This window comes from Aricia agestis, chromosome 13, assembly GCF_905147365.1.
Source record: "Aricia agestis chromosome 13, ilAriAges1.1, whole genome shotgun sequence".
NCBI classification, from domain to species: Eukaryota; Metazoa; Arthropoda; class Insecta; order Lepidoptera; family Lycaenidae; genus Aricia; species Aricia agestis.
The window spans coordinates 4,811,293-4,831,849 of record NC_056418.1 but is presented as its reverse complement, the minus strand read 5'-3'; the positions used below and the strand labels follow the sequence as shown (position 1 = coordinate 4,831,849).

The 20,557-nt window shown below is 36.9% G+C and overlaps 1 protein-coding gene across 3 annotated transcripts in view; it reads left to right on the top strand.

Annotated features, from left to right (window-relative positions):
- The window catches only part of LOC121733027 (serine/arginine repetitive matrix protein 2), a 126,071-nt gene that overhangs the window by 22,883 nt on the left and 82,631 nt on the right, over window positions 1–20,557 (top strand). The window contains exons 1-3 of one of the 3 annotated variants that reach the window (XM_042123108.1): window positions 283–300; window positions 701–796; window positions 20,252–20,288. In XM_042123108.1, the coding sequence (XP_041979042.1) occupies window positions 719–796; window positions 20,252–20,288 (115 nt within the window). In that variant the 5' untranslated portion in view covers window positions 283–300; window positions 701–718. Of the gene's footprint in view, window positions 1–282; window positions 301–700; window positions 797–19,812; window positions 19,963–20,251; window positions 20,289–20,557 lie in introns of those variants that run through there. The other 2 variants (XM_042123107.1, XM_042123106.1) reach the window with 2 other exon arrangements.

Sequence of the window (20,557 nt, the reverse complement as noted above, 5' to 3'; positions counted from 1 at the left end):
ACGACGCGATTAAAACAATTTAAACAATATCCATTGAGTGATTTACTAAGGTAATTTGTAGTCGATCTAAACATATACAGCGATGGTTAGCAATTATTTATTTTACACGCCTGTTTAGTTCAAGTATTGTATATTATGTAATGTGCAGAGTGTGTATCAATAAAGATTAATATAAACTGTAGGTTTATACTTGTTTGATAGTTTATCAGACGCTTACATACTTTTTGGGACGTAGTGACCGTTATAATGCATTTTTGCAGCGTTCTCCTCTATTCCGTCTTACGAATTTTCTTGATGGGGGTACTAACATTTTTAGCCCCTATTTCACCAACGACTGTTAAAGTTAGCGCTCATCACACTTGTACAGTACGTACAATGGCTGGGCGAGTGAATTAAACACAGATTACTGTATAACTGAACACTCTACTCTGGCGACGGCTGCTGAAGAAGTGATCATCAGGACCGAAGTCAAGCGACCACTCCAAGCAATCCTACTACCTAGTATAGGCGTGTCCATCTTTATTTATCAATACACTACAACACTCTTTTGTTTTTCTTATGAATGAAAGAGAAGACGTGACATTTTAACAAGCTGTTAACACTAACAGACGTTGCTGAAATTTGGACTTAACCTTTTCCAAAAAGGCTCACCTAATACCGCTAAAGTTTTTATTAACATTAATAATGTCGTGTTTTCCAGGTGTTGTGATGCGCCACCATGCCTGGTCCAGCTGTTAAGGACCTGGACTCCGTCATCCCCCACGGACCTGCCAGCTACGAGGAGGTCCTGGCTACTGTAAGTAGAAGTATTAACTTCTAAGGGTGGGTTGCACCAACTTACTTTAACCATAACAAAATGTCAAATGAACTGTCAAATCCCTAGTAAAAGTCCATAATGGACGCCATATTTGACGATAACCTTAACCTTAACTAATAACTACGCCTCTGGTGCAACCCACCCTATGCAACTTCTGACTTACTTCTATAACTTTTAGAAGTAAAAGTATAGCTACTGTAAGTACCTAGAACTACAAGTGCGAGTATGTATGTAGAGTAATGTAATTGCGAGTATACCTCACTTCTAGTATATCATCTTTGTCTCTTCCATATATTTATGGAAGAGTAAAAAGTATTTTTCTAGAAGAAAAATTAAACTTTATAGTAGATAAGCTTAGAATAAAATATCTTATATCTCTATCGTCAAAGATGAAAATTCAGATTTTTGTGTGGTTTCGTTGAAAAGTAACAATTTAACAAGTAGGTACCATCTATTTCAACTTTCAGGTAAATACCATTCATAGTATTTTCTAAGTTTGTACAATATTGTTTTTGCTAAGACTAGGCAGTAGGCTAGGTCTGAACTCCAAGGTCTGCGGGTCACCGCCTGACCCCGACCTTACTCTGACGCGGCATTTACAGACAATTTAACGTAAACATACTCTATAGTCTTTATAGTAGGTTCAGTCATGACAAATACAGCTCTACAAGCATCTACATTCTACAAGGCTGTTTGTGCGTCGCCAAAACTGAAAATAACTGCCATATTGCAGTGTTTTCAAACTTTTTAGGACGCGACCCTCCTGGTATGAATAAATATTTCACGTTAAAATTCTCCTCTTAATGTATCAATCTTTTCAAATCTTTTCTTTCGACCTCCGGCGACAGAAGCTTTGCGACCCACAGGTTGAAAAATACTGTCATATTAAATAGTTTCATTTGAAAGACAGCTGTTGCGAAGGTGTGCGAAATCAATGTAGTAAAGCACAATAATTATTGAATGTGCTATTTTGAGTAATAGCTACTTTACACCCTGGCCTGCGTGGATGAAAATTTATAGATCCTTGTAAAGGTGTAACTTAGATAAAATATTATTCGTGGTGGTAACTTATTTTTTTTTTTATGAAAGAAAGCTCACCTGGTGGAAAGCAACTTCCGTCGCCCATGGACACTCGCAGCATCAGAAGAGCTGCAGGTGCGTTGCCGGCCTTTTAAGAGGGAATAGGGTAATAGGGGAGGGTAGGGATGGGAAGGGAAGGGAATAGGGGAGGGTAGGGAAGGGAATAGGGTAGGGGATTGGGCCTCCGGTAAACTCACTCACTCGGCGAAACACAGCGCAAGCGCTGTTTCACGCCGGTTTTCTGTGAGAACGTGGTATTTCTCCGGTCGAGCCGGCCCATTCGTGCCGAAGCATGGCTCTCCCACGTATGAATCGTATATGAATCGAACATAATCTTACAATGTAGAATATAAGTAAAATAAGTTATATTAAATTTTCAAATCGCAATTGTACGAACATAAACCAAAGTTGTAAGAACACAACAACTCAGGGGCACATAACCAAATTTACACGGATGTCAAATATATAACAATTTGTTAGTCAAATGATGTTTTCCGTATCCAAATAAAAATCAATTTGGGAACCTTGGATTATTGCCTTATTGAGTTATCACCGTCGCGAATCGTGAAGTATTTTTAGAGTCCCGTACTCTTTACTAAAAACAAAACCAAATAATGCCAGGAAAATTGACGCTCATTTTATTTTCCTTGGGCGGCTGCACCTACCTGGGTACGCCCATGGTCCTGTGTTAGACAAATCCGGGACACTCTCCGTTCAAACGGCTGGCTGGCGCTTCTTGTCGGCCGGTCCCACATTATCACATACCTAGTGATGAGCAAAATTGGTGTCTTGGTCTTTTTTTTTGCTCATCACTACACATGTCACATACCCCCGGGGTGCTTCAGTTTAAGTGCATATTTAACCTGCGACACGCATTGAGCGTTTCCCCTATGTCACAAAAAGGAGCTCACAAAAAAAAAACCGCGGACATGTAACTCTAACTCGCACTTGGCGTTTTTCCGTCAAATATCGTGTTACTATTGTGTGAATGAGAAATATTCATAACGAGGCTCAGTACTAGCTGCATACAATAGCAGTATCGTGATACTCTCAGCTACCGACGGCTGGCCTCGCTCAAGAAAAACCGTGTAAATTGTGTAAATATTACAAAATACGTGCAATAGTGTAGTAAAGTATAAAGACGTGTTCGAAATTCGAAAATTAAAAAAAATACCTGGCATAGTGTAGTAAGTGTGAAGTGTCAAAGGTGTTCGAAATTTGAAAATTAAGAAACCAATATAGTCGCGAAGAATATAACGCCTTCTTACTAAATGAATAATGAAAATGAAATGGAATAAAAATATTTATTTCTAAATAGGTTAACAAAGTTAACACTTTTAGAACTGAGAACCGAGGTAGAGTCTACATAGGGTTGCCATCACCCAAATTCCCTTCGCTGGTCAGGCTCGACAAAATTCCCGGACATTTGGCCGAAATGTGGTTATTTCCCCGGACACCTCTTAAACAGTATTTACGATAACGTCTTGCAAATTTTTGCTTTTCCGACAAGAATTTGTAAAAATCTGACTAACTCAAGTGCGTGCAAGAAACCGTGTGTATGCTTAGCGAGTGTTTATCTTTCGTTTATTGCTGCATGACTTAAAAGTTAAATTTCTCTCATCAAAAGTGACTGGATTTCAACCGGACACTTTTCAAAAACCCGGCTGGACGTACCCCGGATGCCCTTCAAACTAGGACAAAACCGGGGAAATCCGGACGGATGGCAACCCTAAGTCTACATGAGGCCTACCCCGCCTACCACCGGTTCGGGAACTAACCCGGCGAGAAGAAACTAAAAATATAAGGCCTGTTCGCTGAAAAAATTATTGTACTTCTTAGTCCTTACTAAAAAAATATTTCGCCTGCCTGTCTCTGTGTGGCGTATTGGAAGAGTCGTATGGCAGACATAAATAGCGAAAATTAGTAAGGGCTAGGACTTAGGAGTTATATCCACCAAATTGTGACTAGCTACAATAATAAGTGAAGGATACTGAAAAGGAAATTTACAGTAACAAACCAAAGGGCTGCTTACTTATCATTATTAGTACCTCCGTAACGCCTCCGTGGTCTAGTGGTTAGAGCGTCGCTCTCGACTCTGGAGGTCGTGGGTTCGAATCCCGCGTTGGAAACATGTTATTTCCAAGTTTGGTTAGGACAATGCAGGCTGATCACCTGATTGTCTGACAAGTAAGATGATCCATGCGTCGGATGGGCATGTAAAAAGTCGGTCCTGCGCCTGATCTCTCGCCAGTCGTGTCGGTCTTCCGTCCCACTGGGTTATGAGAGTAAAGGAATAGAGAGTGCTCTTGTGTACTGCGCACACACTTGGGCACTATAAAAATTACTCCTGCGTACCTGGTCAGGTTTCAATGAAACCGGCCACCGTCACCGAAACCGGTGTGGGGAGTATTATTATTAGTACCTCTTTTACTTAATTATTCAGAATTACACATTACAAAAGGCATTAGAACCATATAGGGTATTTCTGTCTTAACCTAGGTGTGTTTACATTTTATACAATTCTCAACCATATAAGCAGGTGGTAGAGGCCATTTTCGCTTGCATGTATAATGTATGTTAGTAATGCATATTGTAGGTAATAGTTATCTATTATGCATTTACCATTGACGAGCGTGTTTGTACTGAATAGTTTTTATCGGCTAGAACATGCAGATTTCCTTAGTAAAGATGATTATGCAATTCTATCGATATTATATCATAATATCACTTTTATTGACTTATGTAACAGAATACAACGGATCCAAGGGAAAATGCATAGTTAATAATTGATCATAATTAGCATTTAGAACACTTGAATAATTTTCTTACAAAATGATATTTACCAGTCCCATGGAAATTGGAATCTATGGAGTTTATTTTTTTGCAAAAAACATACAAACACAAATATTCTGTCCATCTCTTTCTAATAATAGAACATGGGGGTTCGTTATGGTTGTATTATAATAATGTAACAATTAACAAATAACAGTAATTAGTAGTAGTGGCAGTAGAAGTAGCAATAAAAAATAAATAAAAAAATAACGTTTCATGTTTCAAAAAATTACGTTTTTTCTGCGACCATAAAATAGGTAGGTATATTATACGTTTTTTACGGTATAAAGTTGTATGTTTAATATAATACACTTAGTTATACATATTATATTATAATAAACATGAGTTACGGAAAATCTCAAATAATAAAATCTGCTTTGGTATATAAAAATCAAAATTAATAAATAAGAACAATCGTTATAATAATTGGCTCGGCAAGGGCATGGGAACGGCTCTGAATGTCAAGTATTACCTGCAGACACGGCTTCTTCTCATCTACCGTAACATTTGATACAAGTGTATATTAATTAAATAAATGTTTTATTTTGAAAGATTTAGATAAAGGTGATTAATTTGTAAATAAATACGCGTACTACCTATCTTTGCTTTTTGGTACGTAGGGGAAAAAGGTTCGTTCTGTATGGTGAATTTTCTCAAGTACATTATAAAAGTTGTAATTTCAAAATGAAAAGGGTGACAGATCCGTTTAGGCCGGAAGTAAAAAAAAATGTTTTGTTTATAAAAAGTCCCACTGGATGTTGCCCGCGACTTCGTTGCGTCGAAATCCGTACCTCACGCAGAAAAAGTACCTATAATATTATTTTCTGAGTTGAAAAGTGTCCCATGCATTCCCTTTCACGAAAATTGGGTAAATGATAAGAGATAAGAAGTAACAGAAATACTAATGCTTTACTTATGAATTATTTGAATAGAAGTAGTGTGACTTATGGTGTGTATTGACAGCCGCTTAGAAGACTTACCCAACATAATTTTTAAAGAGATTTGATTGCTTAAAATATGTATTGTATCTGAATTTCTCGTGTACTCATTCGGGCACTCAACGAATTAACTCTTATAATATATGACTCCATAATACCCAATCAGTATTCCTATAGAACAATATCCTTCGGTCGGCCTCAGTTGCACAACGCGGCAACGCCATTCAGCCCTATAATGCCCACCGTGGGAGCGCCACGTACTACCGCATTGCCACCATTGCACCGATTGTTCACATTTTATTCGTGAATTAGCATAAGTTGTGCAAAATAAGTTAGTTTTTTGTGGGAAAGTTTGGTTCGAATAGGTTAGGAATAAGAGCATTCAAATTGCTAACACTGCGATGTACTCAGTGAAACTCCTGCAATCACGAAGAATCAAAATCACATATTTCCAATATATATATTATGAAATGTTTCAATCCCCCAATGTAGGCGACGCTGTGCTATGGGGAATTGCTAAGAATATACAAAGTATTAATGCCGCTTACAAATCTAAAATGAAGGATCTAAAGATACTTCTAAAACTCAAATCCGAGTTAGGATAACTAGGTTCTGGAGCGTGCCACAGAAACATACATACATCGTACGACATGACGTCGTACGACCTCGTACGATGTCATGTCGTAGTTTTTGACGACGCGCGTCGTAGATTCCCAGGACACGACGTCGCATCGTGAAACGACGTCGCGTCGTGGTACGACACGATGTCGTGTCCTGTTTTTGTGTCCCGGCCCTCACACTCCAAAAACGTACCCTTATGACACAGTCTGGTGGAAACCAGCGTGAAAATATGTTTGAATTTTCAGTACATTTTTAACCTCAGGCGACCTCACCCGCTGGTAGCCTTCCAATTTCAAATCTCTATCGCTGGCGCTGTACCGTATTTTTTTTTTAAATTTTTATAATGCATCGCTATATGCCATACAATTTTTTTTATTAAGTGGCAAACGAGTAATGGAAAACTGTTATCGGACCTGCACAGGACTAGTCACAAGTATGCCTTTCCAATGTTTTAAAATTGCACAACATCTTACTTTTCTTGGAACTTGTTGCGCTTATCATATTGTCATAGACGAATATTTATTATGGCAATTTATTCTTTTTGAGATTTCAATGAATCATAGTTATTAATTGAAGTAATTTGTTAGTTTTAGCTTTTAGCGTTATCTCAATACAGTTTTTTCTGGTGAATACTCGTAGAAACACGGAAGGTGTCGCCAGTCGCATTTTTTTTTATGAAATAAGGGGGCAAACGAGCAAACGGGTCACCTGATGGAAAGCAACTTCCGTCGCCCATGGACACTCGCAGCATCAGAAGAGCTGCATGTGCGTTGCCGGCCTTTTAAGTGGGCATAAGGTAATAGGGGATGGTAGGGAAGGGAAGGGAATAGGGGAGGGTAGGAAAGGGAATAGGGTAGGGGATTGGGCCTCCGGTAAACTCACTCACTCAGCGAAACACAGCGCAAGCGCTGTTTCACGCCGGTTTTCTGTGAGAACGTGGTATTTATCCGGTCGAGCCGGCCCATTCGTGCCGAAGCATGGCTCTCCCACGTATCATGCCAAATAAGTGTCCCGTTACCTCAAGCCTATTATAAAATAAATAAGTGATCTAATATTTGGCTGCTAGTATTGGGTGCACTAAAACTTCTATAAGTACTTACCTATTGTATTAATGCGAAAGTGTCTCGCACGCTGTGCCGATTTTTATGAATAATTTTAGTGTGAAGAGTGAGGAGCGGACAGAGAATAGCTTTTTGCATTTGCCGTGCAACCGAGGTGTTTACATTAGAGATGTGCCGATCTAGCCGACTAGCCGATTAGTCGATTAGTTTGTTGCAAAGAAACCGACTAATCAAATAAATATAATATAGTCGGCGCTTATTGCCGACTATTCGCCGACTAGTCGCCGAATACGAAAGTGGCCGGATAGCTGGTTTTACCGACTTCGTCGGTACGTTTACATACTGATAAGTGATAGTAAAATTAACTCATTATAACCAGCTGCTCTACGCAGCTATTATTGTTCATAAAATAAGTCAAAAGGTTTAAATTTTAAAATAGTAGCCTTCTGCAGAACAAGAACAAAATATGTAACATCAATTCTAAGGCTATATAAGTGTGGTCAGGTGTAATTTATTTGAATGAATTTAAGATTTCCAACAAAAAGTGAATGAATACAAAAGATGGTTTTATAATGGCGTTAGTAAAAAAAATTGTAAATGACGAGTCGCCTACGCAGTATAAGAGTAAAAGTACAGTTTAAATAATATACAGTAAAGGAACTCTAAAGTCCTTGAAATCAAACTCGCTCAACATTGAGAAAAGTGCGCATGCGACGTGCTATTGCATTTTATTGCTATTCGCTACCAAACGTTATTGAACAGATTCTATAGTCTGGATTCCACCAAACATAAAATTGTCAAAAAAATTACAAACGACTAATTAAATTTGAGTTTTGACCAACTAGAACACGTCTGACGATAATTTGCCATTCTTTGAGAATATTTTTTTATAGTTTTATCATACCGACTCGTCAAAATGGTATTGATGGTGTAAAATGAAGAAATTATCATCAAAATTGAAGTACCTAAATCACGCCAATGTGAGCGAGCGTCAGTTTCGGGCAGTCTCGAATAAAAAAAGTCCAGTTTACTGTATATCATTTACATTATGGTGTGTAATAGTCACTCTTGCCATAATAACAGTAGTTTGTTAGCTCTTAGTAGAGTCTACTGAATGAGCTATTATCACATAATATTACACTAGAACAATGTTTTTTACTGAAGTATGTTATATATTAGTACACGGTCTACGATGCCATGTTAAAAATAGATAAATAAAGTACCGTTATTTTAGAAAATACTTTAAAATACTAATAATGGTTTATGTACAGTAATTATAATGCTATGTACAGTTTACGACCTCTGACGAACTCTACTGTGGCTCAGTTGGTGGGCGACTGGCGAGTTGGTAGCTCAAGCCGGGGGTCGCGTTTTCGAATCCCGCCGACGGAACAAAAAGTTTTAATCTTCCTAGGTCTTGGATGTGTTATACAATAAACATCTTAAATATACGTATAATATAAAAGTATTAAATATATTTCCGTTGTCTGGTACCCGTAACATAAGTCCTTTGGGTACTTAGCATGGGGCCAGACTGACGTGGTGTGAATCGTCCATAGATATCATTATTATTATCAGATTTTTACCGAAAAAATAACAGTTAAAAGAAGTTTAATAACATTTTCTATATCTAAAAAGAAATCTGCTAACGTTAAATAAGAAATAGGGTAAATTTTATTTCAGGTGTTTTGAGAATGCATAATATGTTTCAACTTTAAGCCCAATTTCCGTTGAACCCAACGAAATGCTTAGGGAAAAATATCAGTAAAAAAAATCTCGTAGACACCTTATTTTATAATAAATGAAGACATTAGGAATTTTCGACTTATAAAACGTGCTTATGTCTAATCCAAAAATATTGTTGGTGTCGAGTCTACTTTATTTGACATCGTTGGTCAAATACTCGCATAATTCGAATTCGCCATACGTCGTTGTTGATCAATTGGCCGAAGAACAAAGAGTATGGGATATTGGTCACGTATATGTACACAATAGAAAGGGAAGGGTATAAAGAAATAAGAGGTTATGCGGTCGACCCGGCATTTGAGAAGTACCGAATATATTGTATTCTGATTTGTTTTACAGGAAACTTGAATAAAGTCTATTCAAACGAATAAGCGTATCGGGGCCTGTAGACAAGTGGCAAAGCGCTAACGCTAACGTTAGCGCTACAAAATGTATGCGATTTGACATAAGTCATCGCTTCGCTAGCGAATACTAATGTCAAATCCATACATTTTGTAGCGCTAGCGTTAGCGTTAGCGCTTTGCCACTTGTCTACGGGGGCGGTTAGTATAATTAGTTAGCCTTCAGTTTATTCAAGATTGTTTTTGTAACTAGCTGAATGGTGATATTATAAGTATTACGAATATAGACATGGACCAGTTATATCAATGTTAACAACGCTCAACATTTTAAAAATACACTTCCATAAAGTTTCAAATACCAGTTAAGAAAGTAAAATTTTCATAAAATCTTTACCTTGTTATGCCAAAATGTGTTTATAGATTGAAATGTGATTCTGTTGGTGAATCAATAAATAAATAAATAAATAGCGCAGGATCCGTGCGTTTTCTGCTACAAATACTATCCTGTTTTCTTGACCGGGATCGAAAGTATCCCTATACCAAAATTTTATCAAAATTTTGTGGCTTAGGAATCCCTTATGTGTAAACACAACGTTGTTCAAATTTTTTTTGGGGAAGTCGTTCATTTTCATAAGGACTATTCGGCAAAATTCGGTTTGCTCAACCAACAAATAAATGAATAAACGAAATAACCGAATGCACTCTCTCTTGGACTATCCGGCAAAATTCGGTCGGCTCACCTACCGAATCACCGAATGTACATCACTAGTACCGGGTGCATTGTGCTGACGGTTCGGTAGGCATGCTAAACATCTACACCTGGCGATCACGAATCTCACCAATACATTGTTTAGGATAATATTATGGCGAAATTCCTTAGAATTCGGTGTTAAGTTGACACTTGACACGCATATGAAATACTAAAATTTTCTTGCATGAGATCATCTTTGATTAAAGATTCATAGTGCTTTTGATTGGCTGGTTTCAAAAAGTTTATCGATGAAAAACGCTAAATGAAAAAATAAAAACATACCTCGATTACCATGATCAAATAAGCTACATAATATCAGCTTATCAAGCAAACAATTATTAGTTTAACATAATATCTATTGCATAAATTATAAGCTACAAAATACGAATTCTATGTTTAAAATTATCATAGATCATTCTAAATTTAAACTTCATTGGAATTCAAGCTCAGTCTGACATAATGTCATAAATTGAGGTTAAGTATGTTATGTCACTTGGGCTGGGCCAGCTTTGGAGTTTGAACCGTAGTAGAGTCAAAAGTAGAGTTGAGCAAGTATTTCAAATCACTATACCTATAAAACTCTTAAGAATACTAGCCAATGCATTAGGATATTAATTGTCTTTCCAGTAGTCTAGCTGTTACAACTTATAGGTATTTCAAATAAGACAATTTTATTATACCTACTTCTTACGAACTATTTAGTAATCTTTGCTCATAATTAATTGGTTCTCGGCAACTAAGCAATTTTTGAAAAACGTTTACGGGTGTTTTGAAAAAAAGCTAGCCAGGCCTTAAGAGAAGTCCACACCGCCCTTTTTTCCATACAAACGTTGTCCCCTGTTTCCTCCCTGGATAATGCTAGTAGAGTTATAATTTTTTTCCTGAATATCTATGGCCACTATTAGCATGTCCCTATGTTTTCTTTTTTTTCATAATTTTAATATTAAAAGAAGATGAGAACGTCCAAAAACCCAAAAAAATAGCCAGATTTTCCTCTGTGTTCAAACACCCAGAAAACAAAACTGGCTAGAATATAAAAAAAAAATTAATCATAGGAACACAGCTCAAGCCTTGTTTTAATTCTTAATGAAAAAGTACTTAAATCGGTTAAGTTTTGGAGAAGGAATCAGCGGACAACGAATCGAAGATTTTCTGTTCTTTTATTAGAACTTTTGTCGTGTTGTCTATATCGCGCTCTGCGGTGGGAGACTTGAGATTGGTGAGACAGCAATACATTTTGAAATACCTATTTTCAATTTCTCTCGCCCTTGGGCCTTGGTGTATCCTCTTAATATCCGTCCTTAGGTTTTCGAGCTAGCTCCGGTTATATTATGTAACCCAGGGTCTTTAACCCAGATATATGACATTGAATTTTTTTAAAATAAGAATAGCTTGTGTAAAGAGTACACGTGTCAGAAGTGATACTTCATTTACACATATTGCTGAGTGTCTAAATCTGCCCATCCAACGACGACAGCTGCACCAGGAGCCACTGTAGGATCAGCCTACGCTACAGAGTTACGCCTGAGTGGTTTCCTTTTTTGGTAGTAAGCATTACACTACCTACCATTGGATGATACGACACTAATGGTTAATTGGATTTGTGTCCTAACCCACTTAATTATTTTTTGTTAAATTATGAATACAGTCTTGTTCTAAATCATCTCAAGAACAGATTCAATACGTAATTTTTTCGTTGGTTATTACACGAATACGATTAAATGTGTTATGTTATTGTGTTTCTGTTTTACTTGTGTTATATTGTTATTTTTAATGTTTGTGTACCTAATCGTTGATGTAATTCATTGTAGTGTAATGTCCTATTGGGTCAAATAAATATTTATTTATTTATCTCGACCCTCTTCATCATGACGTGACCCTGAAATTTCACTCTCAACGAGCCTAGAGAAGTTTCACTCCAAAAGCTGACCGAAACATCAAATGTTGTAAGTTCATTCATTGAGCTAGTTCACTAGCTCGCACTAGCAGTGAGCAAGTGAACGTCCTTGCAGGCTTGCAGTGAGCTACTTACAGCGATTAGCATCTAGATCGTTCAATTAATTCACTAGGCTGTGTCGCAACTACCTAGGGTATTAGTGACACTAGCATTATTAATTGTTTTATCAAAGTTTAGCTTCATTATGTTGTATCTGCGGGTGTTGTTTCTTTAAAGTCTAGCTACATTATGTTTTATTTAAGGTATTACAACGGGCTTACACTATTTCCATCCAGTGATCCAATCCAACGCTGGATTGCAACTGGAATAATGTAAACGGGTACTAGAATGCACTGGAATGCTATTAAGTGCATTCCAGTACCCGTATGTATGACTTTCGATGGCTTCGTAGCGCTTAAGCCTTACGTACGGATTGAAAGTAATTTTCCAGAATGTTAGTCCATGATAGATAAGGATGTTTGACAAAATGTTTTAAATGCAGGTAAGATAGATGAGTAGCCCGCAACTCCGAGCACGCAAAAGAAATTGTAATTTTCAATTTATAATATGGAGTGGACTATATTTTGTCTGAAATAAATAATTTGAATTGAATTCAATTGAAAAGAAAATTCCACGGGAACCTTTGATTTCACCATGATAAAAAGAATGTTAAATTCGTCCATGTTGGTGATGTATCTGCATCAAGTTATATGAAACTAGGCCTTTGCATCCGTTGTAGATGATTTATACAGTACGAGCTTTTGCCCGCGGCTTCGCTCGCGTTAAGAAGTATTATTATATACAAACTTTCATCCCCTATTTGAACCCCTTGGGGTTGGAATTTATCAAAATCCTTTCTTAGCGGATGCCTATGTCATAACATCTACCTGCATGCCAAATTTCAGCCCGATCCATTCAGTAGTTTGGGCTGTGCGTTGATAGATCACTATGTCAATCAGTCACTCAGTCACCTTTGAGTTTTATATATATATATATATATATATATATATATATAGATTTTCAAAGCGAAATAACCACTCCTCAAATACTGTAGTGCCTGGGACAAGATTTAAATGTCCGTATGGTTGCCCAAGCACATACGGCATTCTCGCAACATAGTCGGCCTAGTCCAGAGGAAAGAACTAGTCAGTACATCTAACTATATGCGAGTTTCCTCACGATGTTTTCTTTTACCGTATGAGCGTATAATTATGTACTTGAGATCAGAAAATGTCTCCTTGGTACACGCCTCCACCCGAGATCGAACCTGCACCCTCTACGGGTGCGAACCAAAGATCTACCCATTAGGTCACGGACACTATGAAGTCAAGTTATATAAACATGAGATAATTCAAGAAAACAATAAACATAACTGTTTCGAAGTTAGTATTTTTTTTAATTTGCCTTCCATTTTCGCTATAATATGAGATGAAGTTAGATAACAGAGGTGAATTGAATATTATGTTATGGTGGACCTTGGTCCAGTTGCGAATAAATAACAATGCAGTCCGGTGCAGCTATAATGGCCGGCCTTGGGCTCGGTGCAGCAGTTCGGTCATCACTCATTAGTCCGTCGGTGATCTTCGGTCATTGTCTGTCATCATTCATTGTTTATGATAACCTTGGGTCCGGTGCATCAGTTCGGTCATCACTCATTAGTCCATCGGCAATCTCTTATCATTGTCACTAATTTTACCAAATCTTTTATGTTACTTAATTATTGTGTGCTAATTAATTATATATTCAAGGATTTACCCTAAATTGATAACCGAATGTTTCATTGTTCTCGAATCAGAAATAGAAAAGTTAGCACCCGCATCCATAGACGTATAACATTATAGACGTAGCATGACTAGGAAATAAGTGACCAGTGAATAAGTGGCCCCATTTAAATTTAATACGTGGGAGAGCCATGCCATACGTGGTAGAGCCATGCTTCGGCACGAATGGGCCGGCTTGACCGGATAAATACCACGTTCTCACAGAAAACCGGCGTGAAACAGCGCTTGCGCTGTGTTTCGCTGAGTGAGTGAGTTTAGCGGAGGCCCAATCCCCTACCCTATTCCCTTCCCTTCCCCACCATCCCCTATTACCCTATTCCCTCTTAAAAGGCCGACAACGCACATGCAGCTCTTCTGATGCTGCGAGTGTCCATGGGCGACGGAAGTTGCTTTCCATCAGGTGACCCGTTTGCTCGTTTGCCCCCTTATTTCATTAAAAAAAATAAAAAAAATTGATTGATTGTTTTCATATTTACATTGGAGGTACGACTGGTTTTTCGTGTAAGGATGCATACAACTTTAAGATTGCTAGGCAGGCAAAACTGCAGGAGTCCAACCAACAAAATTCAACATTGTCTAATAGAGAGTTTCCGTTTTCCCCTCTAAAGAGGCGCGGTCGCAGCCAGTATGTGATCGGCCGGATCATCGGATGGGCCGGATGGGTTTGACTTAACGCGACTAAATCACTTAGGTCCGCCACTCGCCTAGGAATCAACTTCTTTGATAGTATTTACCATCAGAGAAATTCATAGGCACTAGGCAGATGGCATTTATCGGGTCGGGTTATGTCAATTCAGTATAGGTCGTGATCTATAAGCTAAGCTTGTGACATAATGCGACCAAATTACGGAGGGAATGGGACTTTGGTGGTAGGGATAACTGCCTATAAAGTACAGTACAGTACTCCCAAATTAATAATGCGCATAGAAATCTTCGCTAATGGCCGTAATCACGAAAACACCCGAATCTATGAAACTTGCATTTTGCATCTTATTCAAAGGGAATAGAAATAAATATCATATAGCCGGTGGCTGTCCGCTGTCGCTAACTCACCGGGAAGCCATCGCGGCGTTACCATCGTAACGTCCAAGCAACGTCAGACGCCTCTACGTCGCTGCTGTTTTTCTTAAAGTTAAGTTTAAAACAGCGCTTGCAGCGACGTCTTCCCACGCTCGGAAAATAACGAAAATTTCTATGCGCATTATCACTTTGGGAGCACTGTACATTCTTTGTTTTTTTTTCGCCTTTTGAAGAAACCGATAATATCGACAAAACAGAGATCACCGAACGCGGTAGCAGCCGTGACCGCGATTGTAACAATTAATATCAGTCATACTCTGTATGAATCAGAAAAACGCGCCAATACGTTTCATCACCATTGTCTTACCACAATAGAGCTCACCTTGCCGTGTTCATCCTACAATAACAGCTATTATGACGATCCTTTAACTGATATCCTACAATCCTTCATTAACGTTATTTATTTATTGAATTACCAATTATTAATTACAGCTTAAATCAAATTCTTTGGATACCGTAAACAATAAAAATGTGTTATGGGGGCTGTTTCTGTAAAAAAATTAAAATAGTTGTAAAATTTTCACGTGTTTTTTCTATCTTATTATATCTTTAAACGAGCAATTCTTGTATATATATATATATATATATATATATATATATATATATATATATATATATATATATATATATATATATATATATATATATATATATATATCGAATCGGCCCCAACGATTTTTATGAAATTTAGTATATAGGGGGTTTCGGGGGCGATAAATCGATCTAGCTAGGAATCATTTTCAGAAAATGTCTTTTTATTTGTCGTATGTGTATCGTGTTTTATCGATAATCGATAAACTTAAAAATATGACTCTTCCTGACATCTATTGGCGTATATAATACTATTTTGTTAGCAACTAATTGTTTTAACGACCAGCAGATGGCGTTATTAAGTAACACGAAGTCAATGAGTGTTTGCTATACCGAGCTAACCTCGGTCATCCAGGTACTTTTCTTTATTCTGATACTGTAAGAGCACCGAGCAATAGAGACATACCATACCAGACATACCTACTTAATATGTAACACTTTTACACGATTAAATCTATGCTTTTTCATACATTTTTCGTCACACAGTCTCCGGAAAAAAATAGTAGAGGTAGTTAACACTTAACTAGTTCCTAATAATATATTTTAACGACCTCTGTGGCTCAGTGGTGAGCGCGTTGGTAGCTCAAGACGGGGGTCGCGGGTTCGAGTCCCGCCGACGGAACAAAAAGTTTTCAAAGTTCCTGGGTCATGGATGTGTATTAAATATGTGTATCATATAATAAAAATCTTAAATATATGTATAGTATAAAAGTATTAAATATATTTCCGTTGTCTGGTACCTGTAACACAAGTCCTTCAGGTACTTACCACAGGGCCAGACTGACGTGGTGTGAAGCGTCCATAGATATTATATTATTATTATATTATATATTATTATATTTTATTGTAATTATTGTTTATTGTTATGTATGGAAGCAATAACAAATAATTGCATAATAATGAAAGACCGGTCGAAACTCCTTTATTAGGCACAAAGCACGCGAAATAGTTATTAACTTATTAGCTATTAAGTTATTTAATAAAATATTTTTCGGCTTCAATGAGTTAGTTTGCACGCACGGTATATCCTGTTATGGGTATTAGGCATGTAGACTATCTAGTAATCTAGTTTTACGTAAACTCCTATATTTATTACTAAATACTAAAATTGGACGCTGTTAAGCATTCGTGTACTAACCCACACAAAAATTACGTATTGAATTATGAATGCAGTTATGTTCTTTAGATGATTTAGACAAAAAAAATTGTGAGTTAGGACACTAATGCTTAACAGCGACCAAATAGTAGTTTGGTTTCACTCTGGGAGAGTTGGCAGAAGTGATAATGAAACGGCAAGGGTAGGATATGATCTGAAGTTTAAACTCTAAAATTATTTATCTTACTAAGAGAAGCTCAGTCTTGAGAATCCATAGTAATATTATAAATTCGAAAGTGTCTCTCTTTGTCTGTCTGTTACCTCTTCATGCCTGAACCGCTGAACCGATTTTGCTGAAATTTAGTATGAAGATATTTTGGGGCCCAGGAAAGGACATAAGCTACTTTTTTCCCGGAGTAAGTGCGGTTTTCGCAAGATAAACGAATTTTGGCGCAACGGACTTGCGGTCATCTAGTGATTTTTAATTACAGAAAATAAACAACGGAAAGTCTAATTTAAATAGGATTTATAGAATATATTACGGTGTTAATATGCAGTTTACATATTAACCCATCGATGTGGGCGATTTTGAATAGGACACTGGGACACGTCCTATGACACTAGTGCCCAATGTCCTTTCCAAAATCGCTTTATTAAATTCTGAACTGGCAAGTTTTTTTTTATGATTGTGGCAGTACATTCATAATATTTCCGCATATATTTTCCTCACCGTCACGTATGCTATTCGTTACGTAGGAAAATGGGAAAACTTTGTTGTCACTGGTGTCTCATGAGTAAAACTCTCTATGAATCGTTTATAATTTTCTTTACATAATAGTTTATTAGTGTACAATCAAGTACACAGTTGAATAAACTAAAACCTTAGTCTATGACATTTTTGGATTTGGTTTCTAAGTTTTGTCTCTGATTAATTTCCGAGAATTTGTTCGGTCCTAGGTTTAAGTAGGTAACTTAATACAATATATACAAGTTAAAAATGTAACAAACAAAAAAATCCGCCGTAGGTTATGCTATATTCTAAGAATGTTAAGTGCTGATAAGTTAGACTGATGAGTGATGACTATCAGCTGCAAAGATCAGAAAAAGAGAAAGAAAATGAAAATGAAATTATTGCATTAGATATTTCCAAGTTGAACTAACCAAGCCATTATTATATATTATATATAAATTAGCTGCCACCTCTGCAACTCCCGAAGTAGCATTGTAAGAAAATCCCATACCCCATTGGTTTCAAAATAAAGTATTATTGGTATTATCAGATTGATATTATCAGATCATTGGTCAAAGTATCACATCTGAACAAAGGCAGCATAGGTGTTGTAGTAGGTGCCAGTACCAGTGAAGCGGCACGCTCGCCGGAAGCCGCCGCCGCAGCTGGAATACCAATGTGCTAGGGTTGCCGCTAAGTCAAATACTTTTTAACCCCCACCAAAAAAGAGAGGTGTTATAAGTTTTACGTGTCTGTTTGTTTGTTTGTCCGTCCTATCGTAGCAACCAAACGGGGGGACCGATTTTGATCTGGTTTTTTTTCTGACCTTATCGAGAGTATCCGTAAACCTTAGCTATAGTCATCATCATCAACTCGCTCAGTGCTAAAAATGTGAGTTTCAACTACTTAAATTTTTTTGTTAATTTTTTCTTAATTTAAGGTTATTTAAACAGTATATTCAGCGGCAGTTGGGTAATAGTTTTGTGAGCAGGATATCAATTCTACGGGAGAAAAAGGGGACCATATAATTTCTAGGTAATGGTCATTTAGGATTTTTTTATTAACATCTTTCAGAATATGTAGAGCGGTTTATAAGCGCAAATCTTTAGACGTGGTCGGTAGCGCTGTCGTTTATGTTATAAGGTAATTTAAGGTATAGATACTCGTATAATGTAGATCAGTTGAAGGTAGTGTTGAGCAAAACAAGACTCAGACAGTCTTGGTTTTGGTATTTCTAGTACAATATTGGTCTTGGACTTGGTCAAATCTGCCTGATCTCGGTCTTAGATTTGGTTTCTTTAGTTTTAGAATAGTCTTGGTCTCGGCATTGCTTTTTTGCAAGACCAAAACTAAGGTTGCAAGACCGATTTTGCTCATCACTACGTAGTTGAAGGCTGTGACTAATGAGTTTATCCTAAAGATGAACATAAAATATAGTGAGGTATGTTTTCCGCGCTTACTACATTTTCAGTATCCTGAAAAATATTGTTTTAATAAAAGGCATAAAAGTAAGAGAGAAGTAGTGTAACCACCAACATACAATAAATGAGAATAAACAAGACATAAAACATATATTTTTTATTTGTGTCACGATGATGAACAATGAATACTTACTAATACTAAATATTCGTCAAAGCCTAGCCGTAAAAATATTCGTACGGAATTTTAAGTAGCGGATTTGACTATTGTGATAACATTTAGTAATGTATTGTTTGATCTATTAATGGTATTGGCTAGTGCTGATTCGTTTACATAATATATTACCGTATTACAGTTAACCTAACTGTACTATACATGTTAAGGATTTAAAAGCTAGAGGTGACTTTCCAATCTTTGAATTTTTGTCGGTCGCAGTCACTTGCGGCAAGGATCAAAAAGCCACCTTAACAAATAGGCTTTAAGTATGACGTATAACAATATTTCGACAGGATTAATCTTCATATAATAGAATATAGGGAGGAGTTAGGCAAAAAGATAGGCCATGTTTGTAGATATTAGGCTACGAAAAGCAAATTATACAAAGATTTACAATCTGAACTGCCCGAAAAAACCCCACAAGCTGGGTAGTTTAGGGTAAAACGCATTACCAGTTGCAATATCTTAGATTATATGCTCTTATAATACGGGTTTGCCTGTTTGGCTATGGTAGGGTAATGTAGAGTAATTCAAATTCCTTTAATTATAATTTATTACATTCTAAGTAGACTTTCAGCTCCTTCAAAGGCCTAATAATGATAAATAAGCACCGCCAACCCTGCGGATACATTGCCAAACGCTAATGGTAATCCGTTCAGTTAACTAATTGTGGCTAACTTCGCCAGTTACCGTTCACGAATCAATACAAGCCAGTCGCAAAAAATATATTTTTTTGTTTTTGATATCACCCCAATTTTTTGCCTTTTTTTCTACAGTGAAGTGTGAAGTGAATAGTGTGTTTAATTTTATGTATTCGAATGGTAACAGTCTTTAAGTTGAGCGATCATGGCGCCGTCAAGCGGCGGCCGCGAGTACTATTACAGTACACGGCGAGATCTCCGGTTTTTAAGAGGTTCAGCTACTCGGTAAGAGATGGCGGTACTGTGTAGTTTTTATTTATTTATTTTATTTCGCGAATAATAAAAAAAATGTACGTATACATAATCAAATATGAATTTTGAAACTAAATAAATAATAAAAATTGACAAGAGGTATGTTTTCTTCAAAGAAGAAAAAAGCCTTCGACGTCATTAATACCAAAGATAGTTTCTTATGTCAATGACATGTACGGGACCATTTATTTGACCGCGCCTTTTGGCATAATGCACCTTTAATGTAGTGCAGACTAATTAAAAAGTATATTCTTTGTTTCAGGCTGAACCAGGAGAGACAATAGCAACTACCAAAGAAGGTAACTATCATTGCATTTAGTTATTATTTGGTTATTATCATATTATTGTATTCGAATACATTTACATAAGCAAAAAAATATATATATCCATGAATACTAGGTGTCCCAGCAAACGTTTCTTTGCCATATAAAGTATTTCGCCCATATTATTTTATTGAAGTGACTAAATAAGTATGTCACCATGGCAACGACCATCGCTATCCCGTCGCACAAACAATGGTCGCCGTCAGTCTCGAGTTGTAATAATTTACTATTATTTATTAAACAAA